The sequence below is a fragment of the Dendrobium catenatum genome, unplaced genomic scaffold (assembly GCF_001605985.2).
Source record: "Dendrobium catenatum unplaced genomic scaffold, ASM160598v2 fragScaff_scaffold_873, whole genome shotgun sequence".
NCBI lineage: Eukaryota > Viridiplantae > Streptophyta > Magnoliopsida > Asparagales > Orchidaceae > Dendrobium > Dendrobium catenatum.
In genome coordinates, this window is record NW_021319335.1 from 375458 (window position 1) to 399376 (window position 23919).

At 34.4% G+C, this 23919-nt stretch overlaps 2 protein-coding genes across 4 annotated transcripts in view; both read left to right on the forward strand.

Moving 5' to 3' along the window:
- The first annotated feature begins 830 nt into the window (after positions 1-830).
- Positions 831-10525, forward strand: LOC110115864 (fructokinase-like 2, chloroplastic). Its single transcript, XM_020849259.2, has 5 exons — positions 831-987; positions 7685-8004; positions 8079-8722; positions 9415-9886; positions 9953-10525. Exons 1-5 carry the CDS (start codon positions 947-949, stop codon positions 10177-10179), a joined length of 1704 nt encoding a protein of 567 aa, XP_020704918.1. The 5' UTR covers positions 831-946; the 3' UTR covers positions 10180-10525.
- A 996-nt stretch (positions 10526-11521) lies between these two features.
- The window catches only part of LOC110115868 (cleavage stimulation factor subunit 50), an 80163-nt gene continuing 67765 nt past the window's right edge, over positions 11522-23919 (forward strand). The window contains exons 1-5 of one of the 3 annotated variants that reach the window (XM_020849265.2): positions 11522-11586; positions 11763-11903; positions 12293-12376; positions 12461-12573; positions 20474-20555. In XM_020849265.2, the coding sequence (XP_020704924.1) occupies positions 11805-11903; positions 12293-12376; positions 12461-12573; positions 20474-20555 (378 nt within the window). In that variant the 5' untranslated portion in view covers positions 11522-11586; positions 11763-11804. Of the gene's footprint in view, positions 11587-11762; positions 11909-12292; positions 12377-12460; positions 12574-20473; positions 20556-23919 lie in introns of those variants that run through there. The other 2 variants (XM_020849266.2, XM_028697100.1) reach the window with 2 other exon arrangements.

Below are 23919 nucleotides of genomic sequence, written 5' to 3' on the forward strand. Positions count from 1 at the left end.
TATTAGACTTTACATATAAAGTTTTATATATTGGAAGCATGATTAAATGCAGAAATATATATTCATTTGGAGAAAACAACACCTCAGTGAAGGATGTTGTTCATCAAAGGTATATTGATGTGTAGTTAGAGACCATAATCGATGTAGTAATAAGGAATGTGTCAATTGCCTTTATAGCTTCTTTGACCTCACAGCAACCCGAATAGCGCATAATATTATAAATTTGTTTTGAAGGATACCAAACACTAATAAACATTTCAAGTAATTGAGCTTATTTTTATATTATACTTATAATAGATTTGAATTATAAATATTTGAAAACAAATGCCTTATGTAAAGCAATAAACTACATCTCACACCCAAAAATAATCTTTTTTATAATTTCAAATTAAGTAGAAATTGAATTCAAGTAGGATTGAAATGAAATCATTTTGATTTTGATTAGAATTCAAGTTGAAATAAGCTCAATAATTTTGAATTAAATAAAATTGATCGAACCAAACTACTTTTGAGCCAGATTATATAAATATAGTATTTTGGAGGTATTTACATATATATCATAGATTTTTTATATATTTATATGTATCACATCTAACTTTTTATATCTACTTACATATCACTTTAATATTTAAATTTTATTAAAATATAAACATGTAAATGTATGTTTTATTTTAAGTAAGTTAATATTAATATTTTTTTATATAAATAATAAATTTAAATATTATAAAAATAAATATAAAAATTTCAGTATTAAATAGTTTTATGAAATTTATGTAAGTCCACCATTATTTTATCCAGTGAAATAGCTAAAGTGATATGCATGTAAATCCCCCCTTTTTTTTTATCCGGTGGAGGGTTTTAGCGGCCATTTTGAACGGCGAAATAAACCTTGAGACCATTAGCGAGACGGTGGAGCTCTCAAAGCATTATGTGAATCACCTCCGCAATGGCTTCCTTCGCTTTAACCAATCCTCTTCCTCTCGTCAGGTTCTTCTCAATCTCATCTATGACTATATATTTTGCATCATCTCCCATATTTATGCAATTTTAATGTGTTTTTGTGCTACTTATGAAGCTGTAATTAGCAGTTTACATTTCTAAATCTGCTAATGTCATATACTAGTTATATTTATTTTGCAAGAATTAGCGAAATAGAATATTGCATGCATTTCTACTTTCTCCGAGAAATTAAAACTGTGTTTAGATGCTAGGGATTTGATTGAAAGGAAAGATAAAATGTGTTGAAAAGTTTAAATAAATGGGTGGAGATTAACAGTCAAACCATAAGTTGTTGGAACCTTATTTTGGTTCATTCTCTTTCCTTCAATCCATACGAAGCATGAAACTGTGCTTTATTTGTAGAAATTAGTGAAAAAGGAACATTATATTTCTTGCAATTTTCACTTGACTGTTTTAGTTGGGTATAATTCATAAAAAAATGAATTTACCTTGGAAATTAGAAGTTTTGTTCATATGAATATTTTTTGGTATGATTCTCTAATTAAAGACATTGAAGTTGAAGTGAAGTATGGATAACTGTTGGTTGTGTCCATTCTTCAATTTATTGGTTATTCCTTCAAAGTGGACAAAAATATGAAAAATGCCTTTTCACATAATTTCTTCCAGGGTTAACATTGAAATGAACTAATTTGTTAAACCTCATAAAAACTTTTTGATGCCCAACGGATTCAGGATCTTTTCCAAACTAGAGTTACTAAACTTTTAAATCTAAATTTGCCTACAATTAGAACAAAACACACAAGCTAGTGAATTTAGGTTTACGTAAATAAATAATTAACTTATATTTATTTACAAAATAAATTCATCAATGCAATTTATTAATTATCAATTAATTAGAAACATTCTTTCACTAGAACTTGCCCAATATTAACTAAGAGTTATATGTAAAACAAATAACCTTTGTTTACCTAACACTTGCAAGCCAAAAGCAATAGTAATTGAAAGATAATTCAAGATACACTAAAGTTATACAACCTCCTATCAAGGAGTAATTATTGTGTCTGGACACTGAACGTGTCCAGAGACCAATAACAAAGCGCCACATCACCTAGGCGTTCGGTATTGTGCTCGGTACCGCGCTCGGTACACTCGGTATGCTCGGTATTCTGTCCGGACGTAATAATTTTGCCCTATCAAGAGATCAAGCTTCTTGATTAAATTAGTAAGCAAGAATGAAATAAAACCCCTAAACAAGAATCTACACCATCTTGCAAACTTTTTAAAACAATTAGATATGCAAGAAATATATAAAACAAAAAATTAGCCAACAACGATGAAGAACACAAAGAGAAGTGGAGGAATGCATCAGGCTTGTTGTGTGATAAAAAAGTACCCCCTCAAACTTAAGGGAAAATTCTATAAGATGGTGGTGAGGCCTGCAATGCTTTATGGTGCCTAATGTTGGCCATTAAAAGAGAAGCATAATACTAAGTTAAGTGTGGCAGAGATGAGGATTCTCAGGTGGATGAGTGGTTAGAGAGAGTCGCCTTAGATGATTTGGTCACATAAAACGACGGCCTTCCGATGACTCGGTTATGAAAGTAGATGTATTACATTTGACTTATGTTAAGAAAGGTAGAGACAGACCTAAAAAGACTTGGTTAGAAAATATTAGAAATAATCTTTCTTTATTAGATTTAAACGAGAATTTGACTTTTAATAGGACACAATGGAGAAAAATGATTCATGTAGCCGACCCCACGTAGTGGGATAAAGGCTTGATGTTGTTGTTGTAAAGATGAAGAACACAAGCATATATGTGGTTTGGCATGGGGTGTCTACATCCAAGGGGAGAAAGAGGGCTAGATCTTTTATTAACTTGCACAATCAATTTACAAAACCTAACAAGGATTGTATCTTGGTAAATCTTTATAAAAAAAAACACTAATTTCTCCAAGAAAAGTAGTAAGGTAAGATATCACCTGATTTAACTTTGATTCCTTTCATGAAAAGAAACAACCAAATTGAGGCCCTAGCTTTGATTACCTCTTATTAGCATGCAAGAAGCTCTAATCAATAGTGAGGCTCAAGGATGTTACCTCTCTCACTCTCGAGACTTGTGTACAAGTCCTCCTCCCAATCTCGCCATGAATCACACGCTAGGCCTCTTCTCCTCTCAATCTCAACCACAACTCTTGATTTCGCCTCCTTTCGATCACTCCTAGTCGCGCCTGCTTCTTCTGTTTCGTTCTCTTGTTCTTCTCCTGCTGAAGGCTCCACCTGCTTTAATAAGAAGAAAGCAATACAAGAAACAATGTAATATACGTGGCTATACTAGAAAAGCTACATGCAAGGCTACACAAGATAGAGTAAATTAAATCTAAGTGCAAATTAATAAACTGAATTAGCAACTAATATTTTTTTCAATAATTCATTTGGCAATTTATTTAACAATCTCCACCTTGAATCAAATATTAGATAAGCCAAGCAATCTCTTTCTCCCAAAGCCTCCTGAACCGATTTGAGTCGGTTTGGGTCCGATTGGGTCCGATCAAGCTAATTTCGTGAAATCGAACTTGAAACGGCGCCGAATTATGTCGAATTGAGCTCGACGATGCTCGACAGGGTTCGATTGGTTTTGATTTGATTTAAATTAAATTAAATTTGATTTAATTTAATTAAATCGGGGTTCGATTTGAGTCAATTTCGTCTTGACGACCTTCGATCGAATCGATCGAGCACGATCGAGCCCAGTCGGGCTCGATACGAAAAAGTACGTCAACAAAAGGACGCGAGGCAGTGCTAAAATTTGGTTCCAGCACTACTTCATTGAGTATGTCGGCTGGATTATCATCTTTATGAACTTTCTGAATTTCTATAATGCCTTGAGGTAGAACATCTCTGATAAAATGCTACATGATATCAATATGCTTTGTTCTTTCATGAAATGCATGATTCTTCATCAGATGAATAACACTCTGGCTGTCACACCAGATAATAGCTTTTATTTTTATGTTCTTAATCTCTTGAAGAAACTCTTTCAACTAGATGCCTTTCTTTAATGCCTCTGTAGCAGCCATATATTTTGCCTCTACTGTTTATAAAGCCATAACTAACTAAAGATTGGATTGTCAGCTAACTGTGTTACCATAGACTTGAAAGACATACCCTGTCAAAGATCTATGCTTATCCATATCTCCTGCATAATCTGAATGCACAAAACCTGAAATCTTCTCTCTGCGCCAATTTTCCTTTTTGTAATTCAACCCAACACCATTTGATTCTCTGAGATATTTGAAGATTCACTTAATAGCCTTCCAGTGCTATTTTCTCGGATTAGTCATGAATTTGTAAATCATACTCATAGCATAAGCAATATTTGGCCTTTTGTAAACCATAGGATACATCAAACAGCCAGTTGCACTTGCATACGGAACTGAACTCATATACCTTATGATCTTCCTCTGTTGTTGGTGTCTATAACACAAAAAGCCTGAAGGGTGAGCCCAATGGTGATGAAACTTATTTGATTGATTCCATTCCAAATTTCTTTCGAACTTTTTAGGTATATATTTGTTGATAAAAATGCAATAAGCCTTTATTTATTTCCCTTATTACATCTATCTCAATTATACGTTTGCTCTAACCAAATCCTTCATCTCAAACTGACTGTTTAGTAACAGTTTTAACTGATCTATCTCTAAAACACTATAAGTGTCATAAGCATATCATCGACTTACAAAAGAAAATATATTGCACTGTTCTCTGAAAATCTTTTATAGTAAACACATATCAAACGAACTTCTTTTGTAAAAATTTTCAATCATAAATGAAACAAATTCCTTATACCACTATCATAAATGAAACAAATTCCTTATACCACTATCGCCGAGATTGCTTTAATCCATATACAAATTTCTTAAGGAGTCTCCTTAAGATTTCCATGTAGAAAAGATGTTTTAACATCCATATGTTCAAATTCAAGATCATATCTGACAACCAATGAAAAAATTATTCTGATTGAAGTATGCTTAATAACTGGTGAAAAAATCTCATTGTAATTTATTCATTATTTTTTGACTGAACTGCTTTGCCATTAATCTTGCCTTATACCTTATTTAACCAATATCATGGCACTATCTTTTTTTTGTAAATCCATTTGCAGCCCATGATCCTCTTATTTGGTGGTTTATTCACAAGTTCCCAAATACAGTTCTTTTCTAGTGATTACATTTCTTGATTCATTGCTTGATTTCAGAAACCCTATTGATCACTGCTCGTTGCTTCCTTATACGATTTAGGCTTATCATCTAGTAACTTAGGCTTATCATCTAGTAACTTTTTAGTAGTTGTGAGAGCATATGCCATAATTTTCCAAACTGTTGTGATCTTGCTAAGTAGCAGCCTCTTCTTGATGATCCTGACCACTGATATCTGTCGGCATCAGCTCCACCTGCAATTGATTTGTATCATTGTTCTCTACAATATCCATGCCCTCTATGCTCTCTTAATCCCTTTCAATAATATGATCAATCATTATTTCCTACTCATTGAAGATGACATCTCTACTAATGATATACTTGGATTCATCTGAAAGCCAACATCTATACCCTTTCACTCTCTTTGCAAATTTTAAGAATATATCTTTTTTGGATCTTGACTCCAGTTATTTTTTTAATTTTAGTATCTACTTGTTTAGATATCAAAGTAGTCTGAACCCTTTCTAAAGACAAAGTCTCCCGAGCATATTTCATTGTTTTAACAAAAAGAGCGTATGATTTAGGAAGTGAATTTAGAATGATTATTGTCTAATCCTCATCATTCACCTTAACTCCAAGATTTTTTAAATCAATGATAGTTTTATTGAAATCATCCTTATTATCATCAGGACTTTTTGACTCAGACATTTTAAATCCAAACAATTTTCCCTTGTAGTAGATCCTATTATGCAAGTTTTTAGTCATATACATTTGTCCCATTTTCAACTAGATCCCGGCAACAGTCATTTCTTTATCAACCGCACGAAGAACATTATCGCTCAAGTGCAACACCAGTGTACTATATGCTAACTCCATGATATCTACTTTCTCATAAGGATCTAAAAAATTTGATAAATTTCTCTCACCTTTCAACGTCTTATCAACCTTCATTTTGACCTGAATGACTTTCATTCTTTTTCTCCAAATTGAGAAATCGGTTTTTTCATCGAACCTTTCAATCTTAACCTTTAAAACCCTTATTCTGTATAAAAAACCTAACCAGTGTCTCTGATATCAAGTTGTTCAACCTTAAAGTCTGTTAAATGTCCAACCGACTCGAGATCTTTTTCAAATTGTGTTACTAAAAGTTTTCAAATCCAAAATTGCCTTCCAAACGAAGAACAAAATGTTCTTGAAATAGCTGACCAAAATCAATGCCCTAAGCTTCAATTTACCTTCTGTCGGCTGGTTCAAGCCCTTCCACTCGGCCCCCTCTCGATCTCACGAACCAATGGTTGAAGAAACCCTTGTACTTTCTCTCAAATTCTCCATTTCTTTCATCTTCTTGATCGAACAGGCTGCAACACCTCACAGTTTGCCTCTCCTGCTCTCAAACTCCTCTCAGTCGCGAAGACCTATTCGATCGCTCATTCGCTTCTATTCGCACGATTTGCTTCTTGTTTGCTGGATCTCCCCGACCGAAAGGCCCACCTATTGTTAATAAAGAGGAACAAGAACCAAGCAACACTAAAGGCTATACAATAGGCTACATGAGAGAAATAACATGTTAGCAATAAAAACAGATTTTTAAATAAAACAAACTAGTGCAAATTAATAAAACTAATTTAACAACTAATATTTGATTCACATAATTAATTAGCATTTTAATTAACCATCTGATTTTAACCATCTTACTTGGTGGGGTGTTCATGCTAGTATACAGCCTTTGACTGCCTTTATGCAAATGTTATACTAATTTACTTGTCAACCTAAATGTCTTGTTGAAAAAGAAATTGTGGCTTTTGTATGTTTTGCAAGTTTATGAATTTTTTTTTTCTTGTTTTTGTAAATATTTTAATTTTTTTTTTGTTATTTGTTGCGAGTACTTGAATCAAATGTCACTTCCAAAACAGTATTATTAGTATTTCAAAGCAAAACGCTGAGAATCTCTGTTGAATTATTGAAAAATGCTTTGTTGCCCAATGCCTAGCTCAAAAGATGTCTCTCAAAAGAAGTCTCCAATGCTGTTGAGTGCATGTCACGTGTCATTTATCCAATGACCGAAGACCTTTTTTTGACTATTTTTATAGGTATCATAGCATTACTTTGTTAAAGTTGCCAATTTTATTATTGCTTATATAATTATCTGAGCAAAGTTATCCCCTTATTATATGATGTTTGACTGCACTCCATAAACATAGCATCCTATCTGAACAGTATATATGAGGATTATTTTGTTTGTTTTTTTATTCATCATTATCATCATTATCATTTTTCTCTTTCTCACTCACTTTATATTGATATCTATAGTTGTCTGTCTATCCGTTGATATTTATTAAAGAAGTTATGTTGCAATAATTGATGACAATTGTTTTATTATTGCATTGTAGAAGTTATACCAAGAACCTCATTGATGCAAAAAAAAAAAAAAAAAGAACCTCATTGATGTAGCTATTATTCACCAAAATTATATTCTGGCATAACTCTAGAAGATGAGTTACCTTTTAATTGATTCAATCATACAGGTCTTATTCAAGTGACTGCATGGTACTTGCTGTTTGTAACACTTTCCAACGTAGCAATGTGAGACTGAAGAATTGGTGCGTTCTTGCAATCTCCAAAAAAAAAGCTCCGCAACTCGATCAACAAGATTCATCATTGAAAGAAAGCGGGGACAATGTTCCTAGAAATACTCAACAAACTAGACCAAGTAGAAAAAAGGTTACTGAAGAGAGTCCAGATCGCAGCTCTGCTGATATGATTGATAGCTTTGAAGAGGAGAAAATCCAAGAAGAGGTTTCTATTACAGCTTCTAAGAAATCCACAAGTAGAGTTCTTAAAAAAGGTGTGGTTCAATCTCTATATGATCTAGAGCCTTGCATATTCAGCTTATCATAGTATTTTAATCTTATGTCTCAGCTAGCACCTCATTGAGCCCTGAGGAGGGGAACTCTGAGAGGAAAGTAAAAAAGAGAAAAACCAGAAAAAAGACAGTTTCTTCAGAGGATCAAGGCATGAGAATTGAACTAGCTGATGCCAAGGAGATGATGACATCAGGTGGCAGTGTTGAGGATGATAAGGAGGAATATAAGATACGATTAAAAGATTATGAGGAGGAAGATATTAGCTTTACATATGGTTGGCCTCCTCTTGTATGCTGCTTTGGAGCTGCTCAGCATTTATTCATACCTTCTGGTAGATTGGCTAACAGGCTGATAGATCATGAAATCCATGAATCAAAGAAGGACATGTTATGGACACCAACCAAGTTTATGAGAGCTCCTGGGGGGTCTCCATCCAGTGTTGCTATAGCTCATGCAAGTATAGGCGGTAGAGTTGCATTCATGGGGAAACTTGGCGATGACGAGTATGGAGAAACCATCCTCTATCATTTAAATGTTAATAAAGTCCAAACACGAGCAATTATAATTGACAGTTCAAGAACAACAGCGCTATCTCAGATGAAGATTTCCAAAAGGGGAGGCTTAAAAGCCACTGTTGTCAAACCTTGTGCTGAAGATAGTTTTCTGAACTCAGAGATCAATATTGATGTTCTAAAGGAGGTGATGAATATTTTCATTTCGAATGATTGATTTGCTTTCTCAAAAAATTGCTGCTAGTTACATTTTTAAGCTTTTCATGTATAAAATTTGGCTGCTTTACTTTTTTGTTAAAACATACAGACATACAGTTAAAGTAGCTCTCTAAATATGTTACAAAGGTGTGCTTTATTTGCAGAAGTTCCTATAAATTTTGTTAATTGACTGCCAAATTGAATTGACAATACATATTTAGGCATGCGGAAATAGTGATCCCCAACCCACCCAAAGCCTGTTTTAACAGGTTGTATTCTATCATTATTATTATTTTTCATCTATAATAGAGTTTTGATAATTAGGCATGCTTTTCAAAGAATATTTATTGTTTTAAGATTTTTTTTTTCTGAATTAAGGATGTTTTCTGAGGCAGTGACTGTAGGCTTTTTTTTTTTAACTTTAATTTTTATAGCTGTCGTGGAGTTCAATAACAGCATCAATGAAAAATTCGCTTCTTATTCATTTTTGGTTAGTTGATCTGAAAATTTTACATCCTAGTGACTCTAATTCTTGAGTTTTTTAATGGTTCAAGCAAGCATATTATTTGAGTTTTGTTTTTACATTTTTTGTTTATTTTCTTAGAAAAAGCAAGATTTCCGTGCTTATGAAAGACAAAAGATTTCAATCATTTACTTATCTAAATTATATATTGAATGCAGGGGAAGATGTTCTACTTCAATTCCTCATCCTTGTTAGGAGAAAGCATGAGATCAACCACAATGGAAGCCATTAGGATTTCCAAGAAGTACGGAGGGGTCATTTTCTTTGACCTCAACCTCCCATTACCATTGTGGAAATCCAGCACAGAAACCACTATATTCATTCAGAAAGCTTGGAACTCTGCCGATATCATCGAAGTAACTAAACAAGAACTAGAATTCTTGTGTGGGATAGAATCTGCTGAGAAATTTGATACAAAAGACAATGACAAATCCAAATTCACTCATCATAAGCATGAGATGGTCAAGCAGCTATGGCATAGCAATCTCAAAGTGCTATTTGTGACGAATGGGACTTCCAAAATACATTATTACACGCTGAATGATAATGGATTTGTTCGTGGAATGGAAGATGCTCCGATCACACCTTACACTTGTGATATGTCGGTATCAGGAGATGCTCTTGTTGCAGGTACCTCTCATTGAAGCTTTGTTAAGTTATTGTTTCTATAAATTTATGCCTTGTTTGTGCTTTCAGCTCTCATGAGAATGCTTACAGTTCAGCCACATCTAATCACCGACAAGGGGTATTTAGAGCACATGATCAAGTATGCGATTAACTGTGCAGTCATAGATCAGTGGTTGCTAGCTAGAATTGTAGGATTCCCTCCTAAAGAAGGAGCAGATCCATCTTCTCAGACTGAAAGGAGATTTCTTTCAATATCAGAGAAAGAATACCGCACGGTTGAGAAAGCAATATCTTGATTATTAAGACTTCGTTTGGGATGGCTTTATTACTGCTTCTTAAAGCAGCTTTCTAGTACAACAAATAAATTTTTTATACTAAAAAATTGCTTTAAAAAACAGTAAGAAAGTCGTCCCAAATGAACCCTAAAACAATATGATAGTTTCGTTAATCTAATTTTATTGTACTTCTATTAGATTTACTGCACTTTTAGGAGTCTAAGTCCATTTTTGAAAATTTGTTAATGGTTTGGAAGCCTTGCTCTGAAGTTGTATTGGTCCAAAGTTGCATAGCCGTTTATTCATCATTCATGAACATATCCATTCAAAAATATGTAATTGAAATGACATTTTATATTTCTACTTTGATTTTATTTTTTTTTAATAAATAATTTTGATATATTTTTCATTGTAATATGGTGATTTATTGTATTTTATTTTATGCTAAGATCAGCATCAGCATATTTTTAAACAGTTATGTCTGTCTATTGAACTGTTGAAATTTAATTGGGAGCTTGTACCTTTTAAGCATATATGTTAGAAGGATTATTGTCACCCCCCATAACATGGCCAAATTAAAGTTTGAACAAAAAATTATAAAATCAAATTGTATAATAAAATAAAAAAGCATTTTTAAAATAGAAATTATTAAAATTACTATTTAATTAGCTACAGTTAAATGTAAGGCTTTCATTGAACTTCATAAATTCTTTAAAAAATATAATAATTTTGCTCGTTATAATTTTATTTCTTGCATTCAATTCCAAAACTGAAATGACATAATATAAGAAGCTAAAGTTTATTTAAAAAATGACAGAGCAGGTGACTTGTCATGGGAAACAAGTAACCAATTTTTGTCATATTTTAATTATTATTAGATTAATTCAATGTTACTTAAATTTACTTTCACCTCAATTTGAAGCCTAATTTACTCAAAATTGCCTTGAGATGATAAATTAAATTAAATGAAAAAAAGAAGAAGAATTTTGTATAATGAGTCTTATATGATAAATTAATTTTATGGTATTTTATATCATGATATTTGAATATAATTGCAATAAATTTAAATAGGAATTTGATTTGAATAATTAAAATGTTAGAAATCAATACAAAATAATAGAAGAATTATAATGGGGATTTAAATACCTATTACATAATTTTTATGAAATTTAATATTTCACATAACTCTAGAATTTTTTAATCATATCAAAATATATAGATTTAAATAATAATATTTTGTATATACTTTAAAAATTTTAATATCATATAAATAAATATAAAAAACTAGGTGCTTAAAAACTACTGAATATCATTTAAATCCTAAGGAATAAAATGCGAAATACTTTTGTACAACCTGATAAATGTTTCTTCATTCAGAGATTTGGGTTTTCCCCGGGTTTCCGGAGTAGCATGTTTGGGAAGAAAAAGGTAGGGTTCTAGTTTAGATTTTCCAAAGCAGTTTTTTTTTTTTGTCTTTTGCATGATTCCGAAGCTATTAGCGTTTCTTTTGTTGGTTTGATCCTCGTGCTGAGCTCGACAGCTTCAAATTTAGGTTTCTATTTTTGATTTTGAATGGATTTTGGTGTGACATTTCGAGGTTTCAGTTTTTGCAGTGGTGAATTTTAATCGTATCGTGCTAGCTGCGAATGGATGCGACACTTGAGAATACTCTAAAGGAAGGGATGCTCCGGCGGCAGATCAATGCCTTGATTGTAGCTCATCTTCGCGGTGAAAATCTCAACCAGGCAAGGTCCTACTCCTCCTTTATGACAATATGCACCAGTTTTAGTTTAAGGCTGTTTGGTTTGTCATTTTCCATTTTATTAGTAGATTTAAGGCATGTGGATAGCCCAGAATTTAAATTAAATATTACTCATGCAATTGATTTTTTAAAGATAATGTCATTAGGTCAAACATACCAAAATTTGTTTACATCTATATGTCAGACTTTTTGATGCATAAAATAAATAATTACAATTCTAGATAATATAATATTGTCCAAGCAAGATAAATTGAACCAAGCCCATCGGGTTTCATATATATTTATGTTGTTTGAATATAATTGTTATATTGATAGTACTTCAAATCACCATTGCTTATTGAAAATTCACCCAATTTGTTGTTGGACTCACAGGCTGCTGCTATAGTTGCATCGGCTACCATGACTTCATTGACCACCGAAGTGTCTCCTAATAGGCTTCTTGAGCTTGTTTCCAAGGTTTGAGCTCTTGCTTTTCCAATTTCTTTTAGTTTCCCTTAATTTCATTTTGAGTTCATGCTCTTGATGTGAAGTTGTTAACAGGGCCTTGTAGCAGAGAGAGATGAGGGATTAAAGGGGCTTTCTTCAACTTCATTTCTCAATGTTACTGGAGGTTTGCCGTCAATGCCAAATATGGTCAATGCTATTGATTTCAGGTGATTAACATCGAATAATCTAATTTCTTTCTATCTCACATGTGACTTAGTGCTTTTTTTTTTAAAGAACATGGCTCATGTGGTCTATTAGCTTACATGCATGCAACCATATGTTGTGTGAATGACATATTATGATTTAGAAGATATATGATAAGTGTTGATATGTGTCAGAAAATATTTGGAATTCCCAAGTAAAACCTAACTATCGATGAAACAACGAGAACGATCCACAAATCCAAAGGAAAAACTCAAAAAACAGTAATTTTATTGTGATAATCAAACTAATTGAAGAAAAATAACGAGATACAATTGGTCCTCTATTCGAGAGCTCCCAAATTTCTAGACGCCACTAGAGCTCAAATACCTAAACCTAAGAGAACTCAAATTTCAGCCAATTCAAGATGTTCTAACCCTAGGTAAACAAGCTATTTCATGCATACAATCCAAAAGGAAATCAATAAACAACCCCTACATTCAAATTTCCATCATAACTCCCTCAAAAATCCTTCCTAAATAGTTCCCTTGGACCCGGGCGTGCATTTGGCGCATACAGGAGAGGCGAAACTTTTGCCTCTGTTCTGTCTGGGCCAGTCCTATGTGGACCGGCTGGAGCGATCTATTGGACCGGTCTAACAATATGTATTGTTGTTGATTATTACAGTTTAAGTTAACATGCTTGACTTATGGTAGAAAGGCAGAAGAAAGATCTAGTCAGGAGCTCATTATTTTACTAAATGCATGTTTTTGTGTTTGAAACTGAAATAAATAGGCAGAATTGTTGACCCCTACGCTACATCAAAAAGGAAAGAAAACAAAAAAATACAATAAAAAAAGGGCTTGCTCGATCATCACCTGCTGGATATCCTGCAGGAAATCTCTGCATCCATAGTACCCCATGCACTGTAGCGTCGAACTGTTGCTTTGCCATGATCTCCCGCGTGCGTAACTCCCTTCAATCCACCTCTGCCTTCGTTAATAAAACGAGAGCCAAATGACTCTCTATTTTTCTTCTACTCTTCCACGTAAAGAACCCATAGCTGAGTCTCTTTCTACTGTTTACAGATCTTCCTTGTAGCTTCCGCCTTTTTTCTTGCCGCAAGAAGCCCCCATCCTATTGCCTCTCTTCCTCTCTCACACGCCTACATCCATTTTCATCCAAGGCCGACCCCATCGAGCCCGTCTCCACCTATAGTCGGAAGCTCCCAACGTTGCTTCCAACTTCCTCGGACATCCCGTCAGTCGAGGTCCAAGAGACCTCTCGATCTCGCCCTTACTTGACGCCGGAGCCGCCTTTCCACTGTGCCGAAATCAGGCCTTTGCTCTTTGCCCGAATCCTCCCTCTCGTCACCTCTACTTGAGTACCCCTTCAAGTGAAAACCCAAGTGTTCGGACCCCTACTCTGCTATATCCGACCCCTTTTGTCCTATTCGTAAACTTTCGATCCATACAGAGAGCTTCCTCCCCATCTTACCGAAATCCTTTAGTCGCCTTCTACCTACCTACCAGACGCCTCTTTTGCATAACTCAGCCGAATCTTCAGGTAGTTTAGGATATGTTTTGTATTAATAATGTTTTATACTAGTGTTAGTATTATAAGTATTAATGTGTTTATATTTATATACATATATATTTAATATATAGTTAGTTATATGTACATGCATATATTTATGTATAATTATATACCAAAAAGCATATATTTATGAAAATTATATACCAAAAAAAAAAAAAGAGTTAAAAAAAAGAGAAAGAATTTCCAAAAAAAAAAGTGAGAAAAAAAAGAAAGATTTCTTATATGCATTTTGTATACTTTATCGACATCACCTCGCCGGTCGCCAATGTATAACTCCATAAACTCAAAATCCCGCATTCGACGTTCATGTCGAGCTGTAAAATCGCCCATACATGCTTTTCTCTAGCGTGGTGGGAAGGGAACTCGGTGCGACACATTCGGCGAGGCGAGTAGACCCTATACAGGCTCTTTGTAGTGTGGTGGGGATAATCTTAAGTATCCGTATGCGGTTCTGTACCCGCGGGGTAAGGAAATTGCATTTCTTTTGAAACAGGTACCGAAGACCCATACACGTCTTTCTCTAGCGTGGTGGGATTGAAGATTTCACGGCCGCGGTGTCCAAGGGCACCAACCGTACACGCTTTTCTCTAACGTGGCGGGAGGCCCAGTTTTCTTTAGTTTCCCATAAACGGGGGAGATGCCATAAGGTTGCCAAAATTTTTTGTGAACATAAGACCGCACTCGGACTTGAATCTGGACCGATGGTGAATCGAAAACAAACTATAATGAACTTAACATGGATTTGAACAAACATAAAGTATTCAATTCAAATTTGCTAAGTGAACAATGAAATATTGAACGTAAACTGAATTTGAATCCAAACAAGTGACAAAGAACTGCTGAGTACTATAGTTGAGCTTGGACTCGAGGTGAGTAGAGGACTTGACTTGAATAATTTGTACGAGGACATGAATTTGTGGCCAAGTGAACGGTGAATTGAACTTGACATTGAACTAATAACGACAAACTAAATTCAAGCAAAAGATATTGAACAAACTATAAAGGACATGAACTTGACTTGAATCAGATGATGAAGACTTGCAGGCTTGCACATTGACTTCAATGAACTAAGCTTGAAATTGTGACTACAGGGAATTGAACTCATAATGACAAAGAACTTAACCTTAACTTGACAAATGTAAGATCAAAGTGGAGTTATAAAAAATCATGATCATTCAAATACATCCAAATGAATACCATGCAAGTCATATAAAGGTGAGGATGATCGAGGCACATATCACTCACGTGGATAAATATATTGCCCTCTTACAAATGAAAGAAATTGATAGACGTAATGGTGAGCTTGCAAGTAAATATTAATATGAATACTTCTTGGTCCATAATGCGTGTTGCAGATCATTTTCAAAGGTGACAAAGAATCTGTCTTTACACATGAATTTCAATTGCATGGATATGAGTGCAACAACAAATCAACATTTATATGCAAACAAGAATCAAATGAAAATGCAATTAAATAGCAAATGAGCGTCATAATGGGTTCACAAAGGATTTGTGATATCCAAGTATCAATTGATAATCATGGTTACTCAATCAAGATCAAATGGGGGATACATGTTCAATAGAACACATAAGTTACTAAGTTGTAGGTTGGACCTTCATATGATAAATATATAATCACTGGTGAACGAGCTTGTTCATCCTAATGAGACTCTTCATTGGGGCAAGGAATGATGAAATCAAAGTGGTTTAAGCTCTTCAATCAAATTAATATGCGTGTAATGACCGAATGGAGAATATGACAATATGCCTACGTTCAACAAAGTGAAGCTTCCTATAGATACTCAAAACCTCCTCACCAAAGGGGATGTAGATATCAGAGGGACGATGATCATTGGGAGCATTCTGAAGTCACTTTAAAAGACGAAAGAACAATCATACCTATAACAAGCAATATGTATGGATAATAGTAGAAGGCCATGCGGTGATTTGCTCATAAGTAGAATGTGGAGAATGTGCAACAGGTGTTGCGGCATTCCTACGACAAAAAAATATAATGGGGTGTGAAGTTTGATGAATAAGGAAGATGATAACAAATATAACTCCCTGCATTCGAGATCAACATATAATCAGATGAACATAGAAAATCTACCTACAATTGATGATGCCCTTCCTATAGGCATATGCAAAAATATGCAATGAATGTCAAAGTATTCGTACAGTCTACTACAACAAGATGGTGAGTAAATACATCTATCACTTATAAGTAAAAGGATTTGACATAAAACAAATGCGACGACATTCTTGTAATGAACCTCGATACACTGTATTGCGCCTACAGAATTAATGATCAATTTTTAACAAATGTGTTGTTAAAGATTAATGCAGATTTTGATGGTTTAAACTCATAGTTAGAAATAAAAAATACATATGTTATCCCAGTCATCTAGAGGGCTACGACGACTGTTTTAGAAGTAAATATCTCTCATGATTCTCCCGGACAACCTGATGTATCTTCCACGTACGAGTTCTGGGAAAAGAAAACCAGATCAAATCATCATATTCAGAAATGAAGTGAGTCTCAGTTCAACCAAATTCCGAACATTGGGTTGGATAAGATCATCAGGGCTTGCAAGTTTCTTGATGAACAGTGGTCACACATCCAACATACTATCCACAAGCAAATCCTAAAAAGGCTACGACAAAATGAACTTCTACGAGCCATTATAAAAGACCCTTCAAATGTATAAAATACCCCCGCATATGCACCGTAATTTGTATTCACATAGGTATACAAAAGGGGCAAGGGTAAACACAAAATTCGCATGGGCTCCGGCGAGCGTGTTGTAGGAACACAGGTAACGTTTAGGGATGCTGCGCGGGTCATTAAATTTAAACTCGATCCTCATAAGCAGGTAAATAGGAGTTGACAAGGTCTGATAAATAATTATAAAATGTCCCCAAACACCTGCATGAGCCTCAATGACTGTGTTGTGGGAACACATGTGACGTCTAGGGATGTTGCACGGGTCAGTAAATAAACTCAAGTTCTAGCCCGATTCTTCTATGTAGGTAGATAAGAGTCGACACGACTCGAACTATTAAATAAATATACGGTCGCAAGGTCGACCGAGATATTTATTTTATATATTCATATTAGACCTTCAAGGCCTTCAATAAAAAAAATTCATTCACAAACGCATAAAGCCTACGAAACCTAATTCTTTGTCGACAGCTCGATAGGGTCGACAAGGTTCAAGACACAAATGAAAATGACCCCAAACACCCTGATGATTGCCGTGTTGAATGTTTATCTTAACTGGAGGGGTTCACAAATACTTTCAAATGCCTCATAAATGTCCAAATGCCCATAAAATTCAAATTTTGAAATCTAAAATCCCAAAAATATTTAAAATTGAAACCCAACGATCAATCACTTGAAGCATAAAATTCATTCACCATCAATAGTTTTTCGGGGTGGACAAATTGAAAAATACTTCAGCTCACAAAGAGCGAATGCCTAGTCGAGAATATCACTAGGATTCATTCTCTAACAATCTTCTGCCAGTAAGGACGTTATATATGTACTCTGATTGGCGATTTTGTTGCCAAATGGCACTTCAGGATAAACGGTTATGACCCGGGGCCCTTTAAACCGAGTGATTTTGCCTCTAAATGGCACCACGAAATACCGATTATGGCCAAAGCTAATACGTTCCTTAGTGACATCAAATCCTTGAGATATGAATCAATAGAATATGATCGATAGAGCACAAAGCCATCTGTTAGCTAAGGTGGATTCAAATTTGTCCCCTTAGACAAACATTCCCCCAAGGTCTACAAGATCCCCTTGGACGAAGCAACCCATGGCTGTCGATAAGGATCTTTCTGTCAAGTTGGGTCGACTACCTCCTATGACTAAGTAGACCAGGGATCACGATGGCCCGGGACAACGGAGCCATGTGATCTTGATCGGGTCTATCATTAGCCCCACCATCCGCTTTAAGTGCAAGATGATGAAATTTCAAATTTTAAATATTCAATCTCACAACCCCTGAGCCCATGTTGCTACTATATGCCAGATAACACGCATCTCTACGTATCTAATTGATGACTAGACTTAATCGAAAGTACTCTCTCGTTATCGGGAGGGGTAATTAACTATAGGGGTTTGCGCCTATAAGAAACTAGAACTCATATCATAAAGTCCTCGCAAAATGAGGGTGAAATCCCTGGGTAGTGTCTTATCTACAAACCCATCTGCCTGCCCAAAATTTACCCCGGAATTTAATCCGTTAAAACTTCCCTTGAAAGAAGAAAGCTCAGTAGGTGGAGGTCGAGGCCGAGTTTTTGGAGCCCACAAGAACCAACATTTAAATTTGATAGAAAAAAACTTTCTAGTGATGTCAAAAGTGAGCTAGGTACTCTCCTCTTGATGGTAGCCATCACTGTGGCACTTCATGGAAAGCGCTTGGTTGATATAGTGAGGTGAGTCTTAATATTTCAAATGATAAAGATGACACAAATTTTTTTATGGACAATTTGACCTGAGATGATTTGGAAAGAATGTCTAAAGTTGGAAAAACAATGATACATGCTTTGAAAGAAGAATGATCAAATGTCATAGCAAGTGCTTCAAGTTTTAGAGTATCAAATCTTGAGGAAGAGGAGGATAAGCTAAATTATGATGACAGATGGAAAAAATAATCTCTGTGATCTGCATGTTACAAACTTAGTATTATTATTGTTTAAGTTGATTAAATGTCTTTTGGGTAACTAAGCTTATTTATTTAGCAAGAACTGAAACTTTAAATATATTAAAACATGAAAATTATGATTTAACCCAAAATAGTATCTTGATATGATTATTATTTTATATTCTTCAAAAGTCATCTTTATCAACCCAATAGGATTATTAGGTGAAATAACTTATTATTATTATTTTCAACGCTTGCTCTGGAAAGTAATCAGAATGTTTCTTAACGCCTTAAGTGTTGATGCAAGAAAACTAGAAAGAAAAGCCAGATAAGGAGAACAATGGGCAGCACTATAACCAAACTCGATTCAAATAGTAGCAATAATCTAAAACACAAAACCGATGGACAAACTGAATAAAAAATTTGTCATTTTATGTTTACGCAATCTTTTGATTTTGAGGCTTACGCCTCAAAACGCCTTGAGGCTTACGCCTCGCCTGACAAATGTAAAACGCCTCAATACCCGAATACGCAATTTTAAACATTGTATGTGCTTAGGGCTAGCAAACCGATGGTCCACCACAGCAAGAAGGTCCAAACGTCCAACCAAACTCCTCCGGCAAATGCTCCCAAATCAGCCAACCAACAACACTAGGAAGCTCAAGAAGAAAGATACAAGTGGGATGGAACTTGCGTAGAGAAGAAGAGGTAAGAAGCCCAGAAGAAGTAGAGAAGAGAGAAGTGGAACAAGCTCTCAAGCTTTTTCCAAGAAGAAGAGAAAACCCTCAGGTTTCAGAGACTTTGCTCAATAATTTTCAACAACCATTTCCTTCTAAAACATCTTCTATATATAGGTAAGAGAGGGGAACTAAACAGCCATAGCATCTCCAACTAAACCAATTAGATTTAGGGAAATGAAAGGCCAACAACCACAAAATAACAGCTCCCAAGTCGGTCCAGGAAACAGAGCAAAAAGGCCACAGAAGACCTAGCTGGAAGCCACGGGAAACCCAGCCAGCAGGGATCCCGAATAGCCAGCATAGAGAACGAACCGCAGGCACAGGAAAAAATAGCCAAGGCCACGGGAATAACAAAAGCCCAAGAGAAACTGAGGAGACAAGGAGGAAACCGAGAGGCATCATGGGGAAGAGAGAGGGACAAGTTCCACCATAATGAGCTTCCACTAATCTCAAATAAATGAGCTAAACTTCAGCTCATTATGAGCTAACCAAGAGCTCAACATTAATGAGCTAGCACTTTTGAAAATATAGCTCAACACCAAAGCAACCACCACCTCCCAACATCAACACCAGCTCAAAACCGAGAACCATAAGCTCAACCCGAGAACCAGCAGCAGCCCAAGGGACCCAAACAAGCTGCAAACCAAGGTCTACCAAAGCCCAAGCACAACATACCATGATCATTGGATGCCTTCCATCATTGGACAGCTAAAAAAATATAAAACTAAATGAAAAAACTAATGTTCAATGTTTGATAATAAAAATACAAAAATTATGAATGCATCAGTGTTGAGTGATTCTAGTGCTTTGAGAGTGCTTAGTGCTTTGAATAGTTAGAATTTTAAGCTCACAAATTTCTTTTTTTGACTCATTTATGACAATTAGTGTTTATTTATTTATTTTAGAATCAAGGTTGTTTTAAATTTCTAATATAGGGAAATCAGTGCCATGCAGGATGTGAAAGGCTCATCTAAGAATTTCCCAAAGCATGAATCCAGACATGTTTCTGAGCATAAGGTACGTTTCATAAATCTTTCATATATTGCTGATTAATGAGATGGAATACTTTTGCCATGAGATGGTATTTGTAAACTATTAAATCTAGTATAATGTCAAAAGACAAGAGAAGAAGATGAAGGAAATTGATCCTCTATCTAGTTTGAACATATTTTCTATTTGGAAGTTGGCATATAATGTTATGATGTTGTTTTTTTTTTTTAATAGCATAATTTTATATTTGCATGTAGCATGCATATTGTTTTTTTTTCCTTTAAATTTTATTTTTATTTTTATCTAGCATGCATATTGTTAGATTTACTTAGAGGTGCTAAATTATCTTGGTCGGCACTCACAATTAAAGTGCCATCATTATTGTTAGGAGGATGGTCTGAGTTGAAATAAATTTAGGGAGGTCCCTCTCCCAACTCAGTGGAGGTTATTGTAGCGATGAAAGGCAACTTGTAGCTATAGCAGGCTGCCCTATATAAATTATTGTCGCCCTTATGCCAGTAGATGATTTGATTCCCATGGCTACCCTAAGAATTGACATGCATATGTGATAACCCTCTTGCATTTAGACATATTATATAAGGTGATTAATTGAAGCTTATGACATATTTAATGAGGAAAAGGCTCACTGAACTTCAATCACACAAAGGTAAGATCGAAATATTAGGAAGCATTGGCCATCGAGTGCATCAAGATGTTGCATCCTTTAATTGTTGGACTTGCTGTAGTGAGTGGGGCTTCCATGGTTTCCTAGAGCCTTCATGAATCATGTCGTCCAACCTTTTTGGGTAGATCCAACCATCTGCATGAATGCATACCTCGAGTGATTAGAAGGTGGGGGACATTATGCAACCCATTGCCTTCCTCATTGCAAACATAAGTTTGTAGCTGTCATTTGCAAGCGCATGGCCAGGATGTTTTAATTCTAGTTTTATTTGGTTCAATTCACTGTACTCATAAGAGTGTGACATATTGCTCGTATGCTATTTCTTTATTGGATCAACATTTAGGAGACTAATGACCTTTTAAAAAACATATCAGTTATGTTGGCCATTTTTTTGTTAAGGAAATTAGAAATGCAACATGAGGATATTCATGTTGTCTTTCTTTCTTGATCTTAAATGGACAGTTGGCTGAGTACGACTACAACTGACTTATAGGTCTTTAAGAAAACGGGGTGCATGTAATTTATTAATGATTTGTATGATGGAGTGAGGATTAGCGCTTGAAGTGGTTGTGCAACGAGCTGTGAGTTAACAAAATTATAGGTTAACATCAAAGTAAGATTGTGGGATTATTTTGGATCCAACATGCTTATCCAATTTTGATGGGACAAGGTTCTTTAGTTATGTTTTCTTTTACTTTATGTGATTACAAGTTGGATATGAAATATTTTCGCTTTGCCTTGTTGCTCATGATTTATTTTGTATTTAGTACTCTTTGGGATCTTCTGATAGTTGGATCATGAATTTTAAAGCGGGGACTATTAAAAAATTTACCATGCTTTTGATGGTTATCTTAAATTTTAGTGCATTTTTATCTATGGGATTGACGAAGGACTTCTTTGGAAGGCAACATTCTATTTTGGTTAATATTGTAGTGGCATTTAGTTTCCTTTATTTTTTGGGACTTTTTTGGCTTCCTTTTGAGATTTATATAGTATTCTTTGATAACTTTTTCATGGATATATTTAAAAAGGCGTTTTTTCTTGAATAATTTCAACAATAACAAGCTTCTTTATGTTATTTATTGTTTAAAGTTTGATATTGCTTTGTTAATTAGCGGGAGTTCTAACTATTTTGTGGCAGATTTGATCATTGTGTGGCATTCATAGCAATTCGACCTTCTCTCTTTTTCTCAACAGCAGGAGCGAGATCTCTACTCATCAGCGTTATGTTAAAGTTTTAGAATTTTGTTCAAAATATATCTTCAATAGTTGATTCTCGGGATTTTATTCGGTTCTACTCGTTTTTAAACCATTATTATGGTAGTATAGAATATTTTATTTTTTAGTATTCTAAATTAATGTTTATGTCATCATGATTTTTCCTTTTAATTAATAAGAAGGTGCCTGCACCCAGTGTTTTCTAAAAAAAGGTTTACGTATAAGATGAGCACTAAGTCTAAATCTTTTTATTTTGGTTATGGAGATGCTTGCAAAAAATATTCGAAGGGGTCTTGGCTATTATTAATTTCAATGACATAACTTTGATTGTTACAATCTATTTTAAGTGCATAGTATATAATTCCTTATATAATACTTCTATGATCGAGAGGTTTTTGGTCATTGCTCAACCCATATTGCTTACTTACCATTCACTGATTGGATCTAACTTTGGGGTCATTAAGGATCTCGTTTAAAGAATATAAATTATGGATGTGATTTCTGTGGCATGGTAATCAATTAGATAATATAAAAAATAACGAGAGGATCTTTATATAATCTTTCCTAATCTTAAAATAATATAGAATTGAGTGTGATGAAAATTGCTTTAGTGGGTTTGAGTGTGATATAGGATGTCTTAGGTTTCTCTTCTCATCGTTTATAAATGCCTCAATTTTTAACTTTTTAGTTCTGCTATCATCTAACTCATTTATTTGACATCCATTATTTTCATAGACATTATTATCATATGGTCTATAGGTTTGTGTTTACTATTTATCCTATTAATTTATTACCCCCTAGATGTGATAACATATGCTTTATTCGCCTTTGAAATTTGCTAAAATCCTTGAACAAATTAGAGTTAGTACTTCATATAGAGCTCAATATGAACGAGCGAAGGATTATTCATAATACTTACTTGAGTAGGTGGGATAAGGGTGATGATTGTGATTATTTCATTTATAGAAGAAGTGTAAAATTATCTATCATCTAGTTTTATCAAAACATAGATAAATTGGAGTGTTAATTCCATGATAATTAAGCCTGTTTGAAATTGTTAAGTTATACTCAATAACTATTTGTATCATATAACCTTGGTTTTGTTTTGCTGATTGTGCAAAACTTAGCTAGGTTATTTTTTGCTGTTTGTGCAAAACATAGATTTTGGGCTGCATATTCCATTTGAATCTCATTTGCAGCCTTAATAATCTCACTGTCAATGTATGTAAGAGAGTAGATTGTTATTATTATCATCTCCGTTAATAGCCTTATCAAAGTTAAAGGAAATATCGAGGGTTTGATCAAGAAAAGTTGTAAGCAGTTCTTAAATATATATATATTCTCTTAATAAATTATGCTGATTTTTTTTTTCTTTTGAGTACCCATTAGTTTTTGAAGAATTACAAAGTTTGGATCTTTTGTTTTGTTGTTTCTATGGGATATCCTTGAGATGAACTGTAACTATAATAAATTTGCCATGTTGTTTGA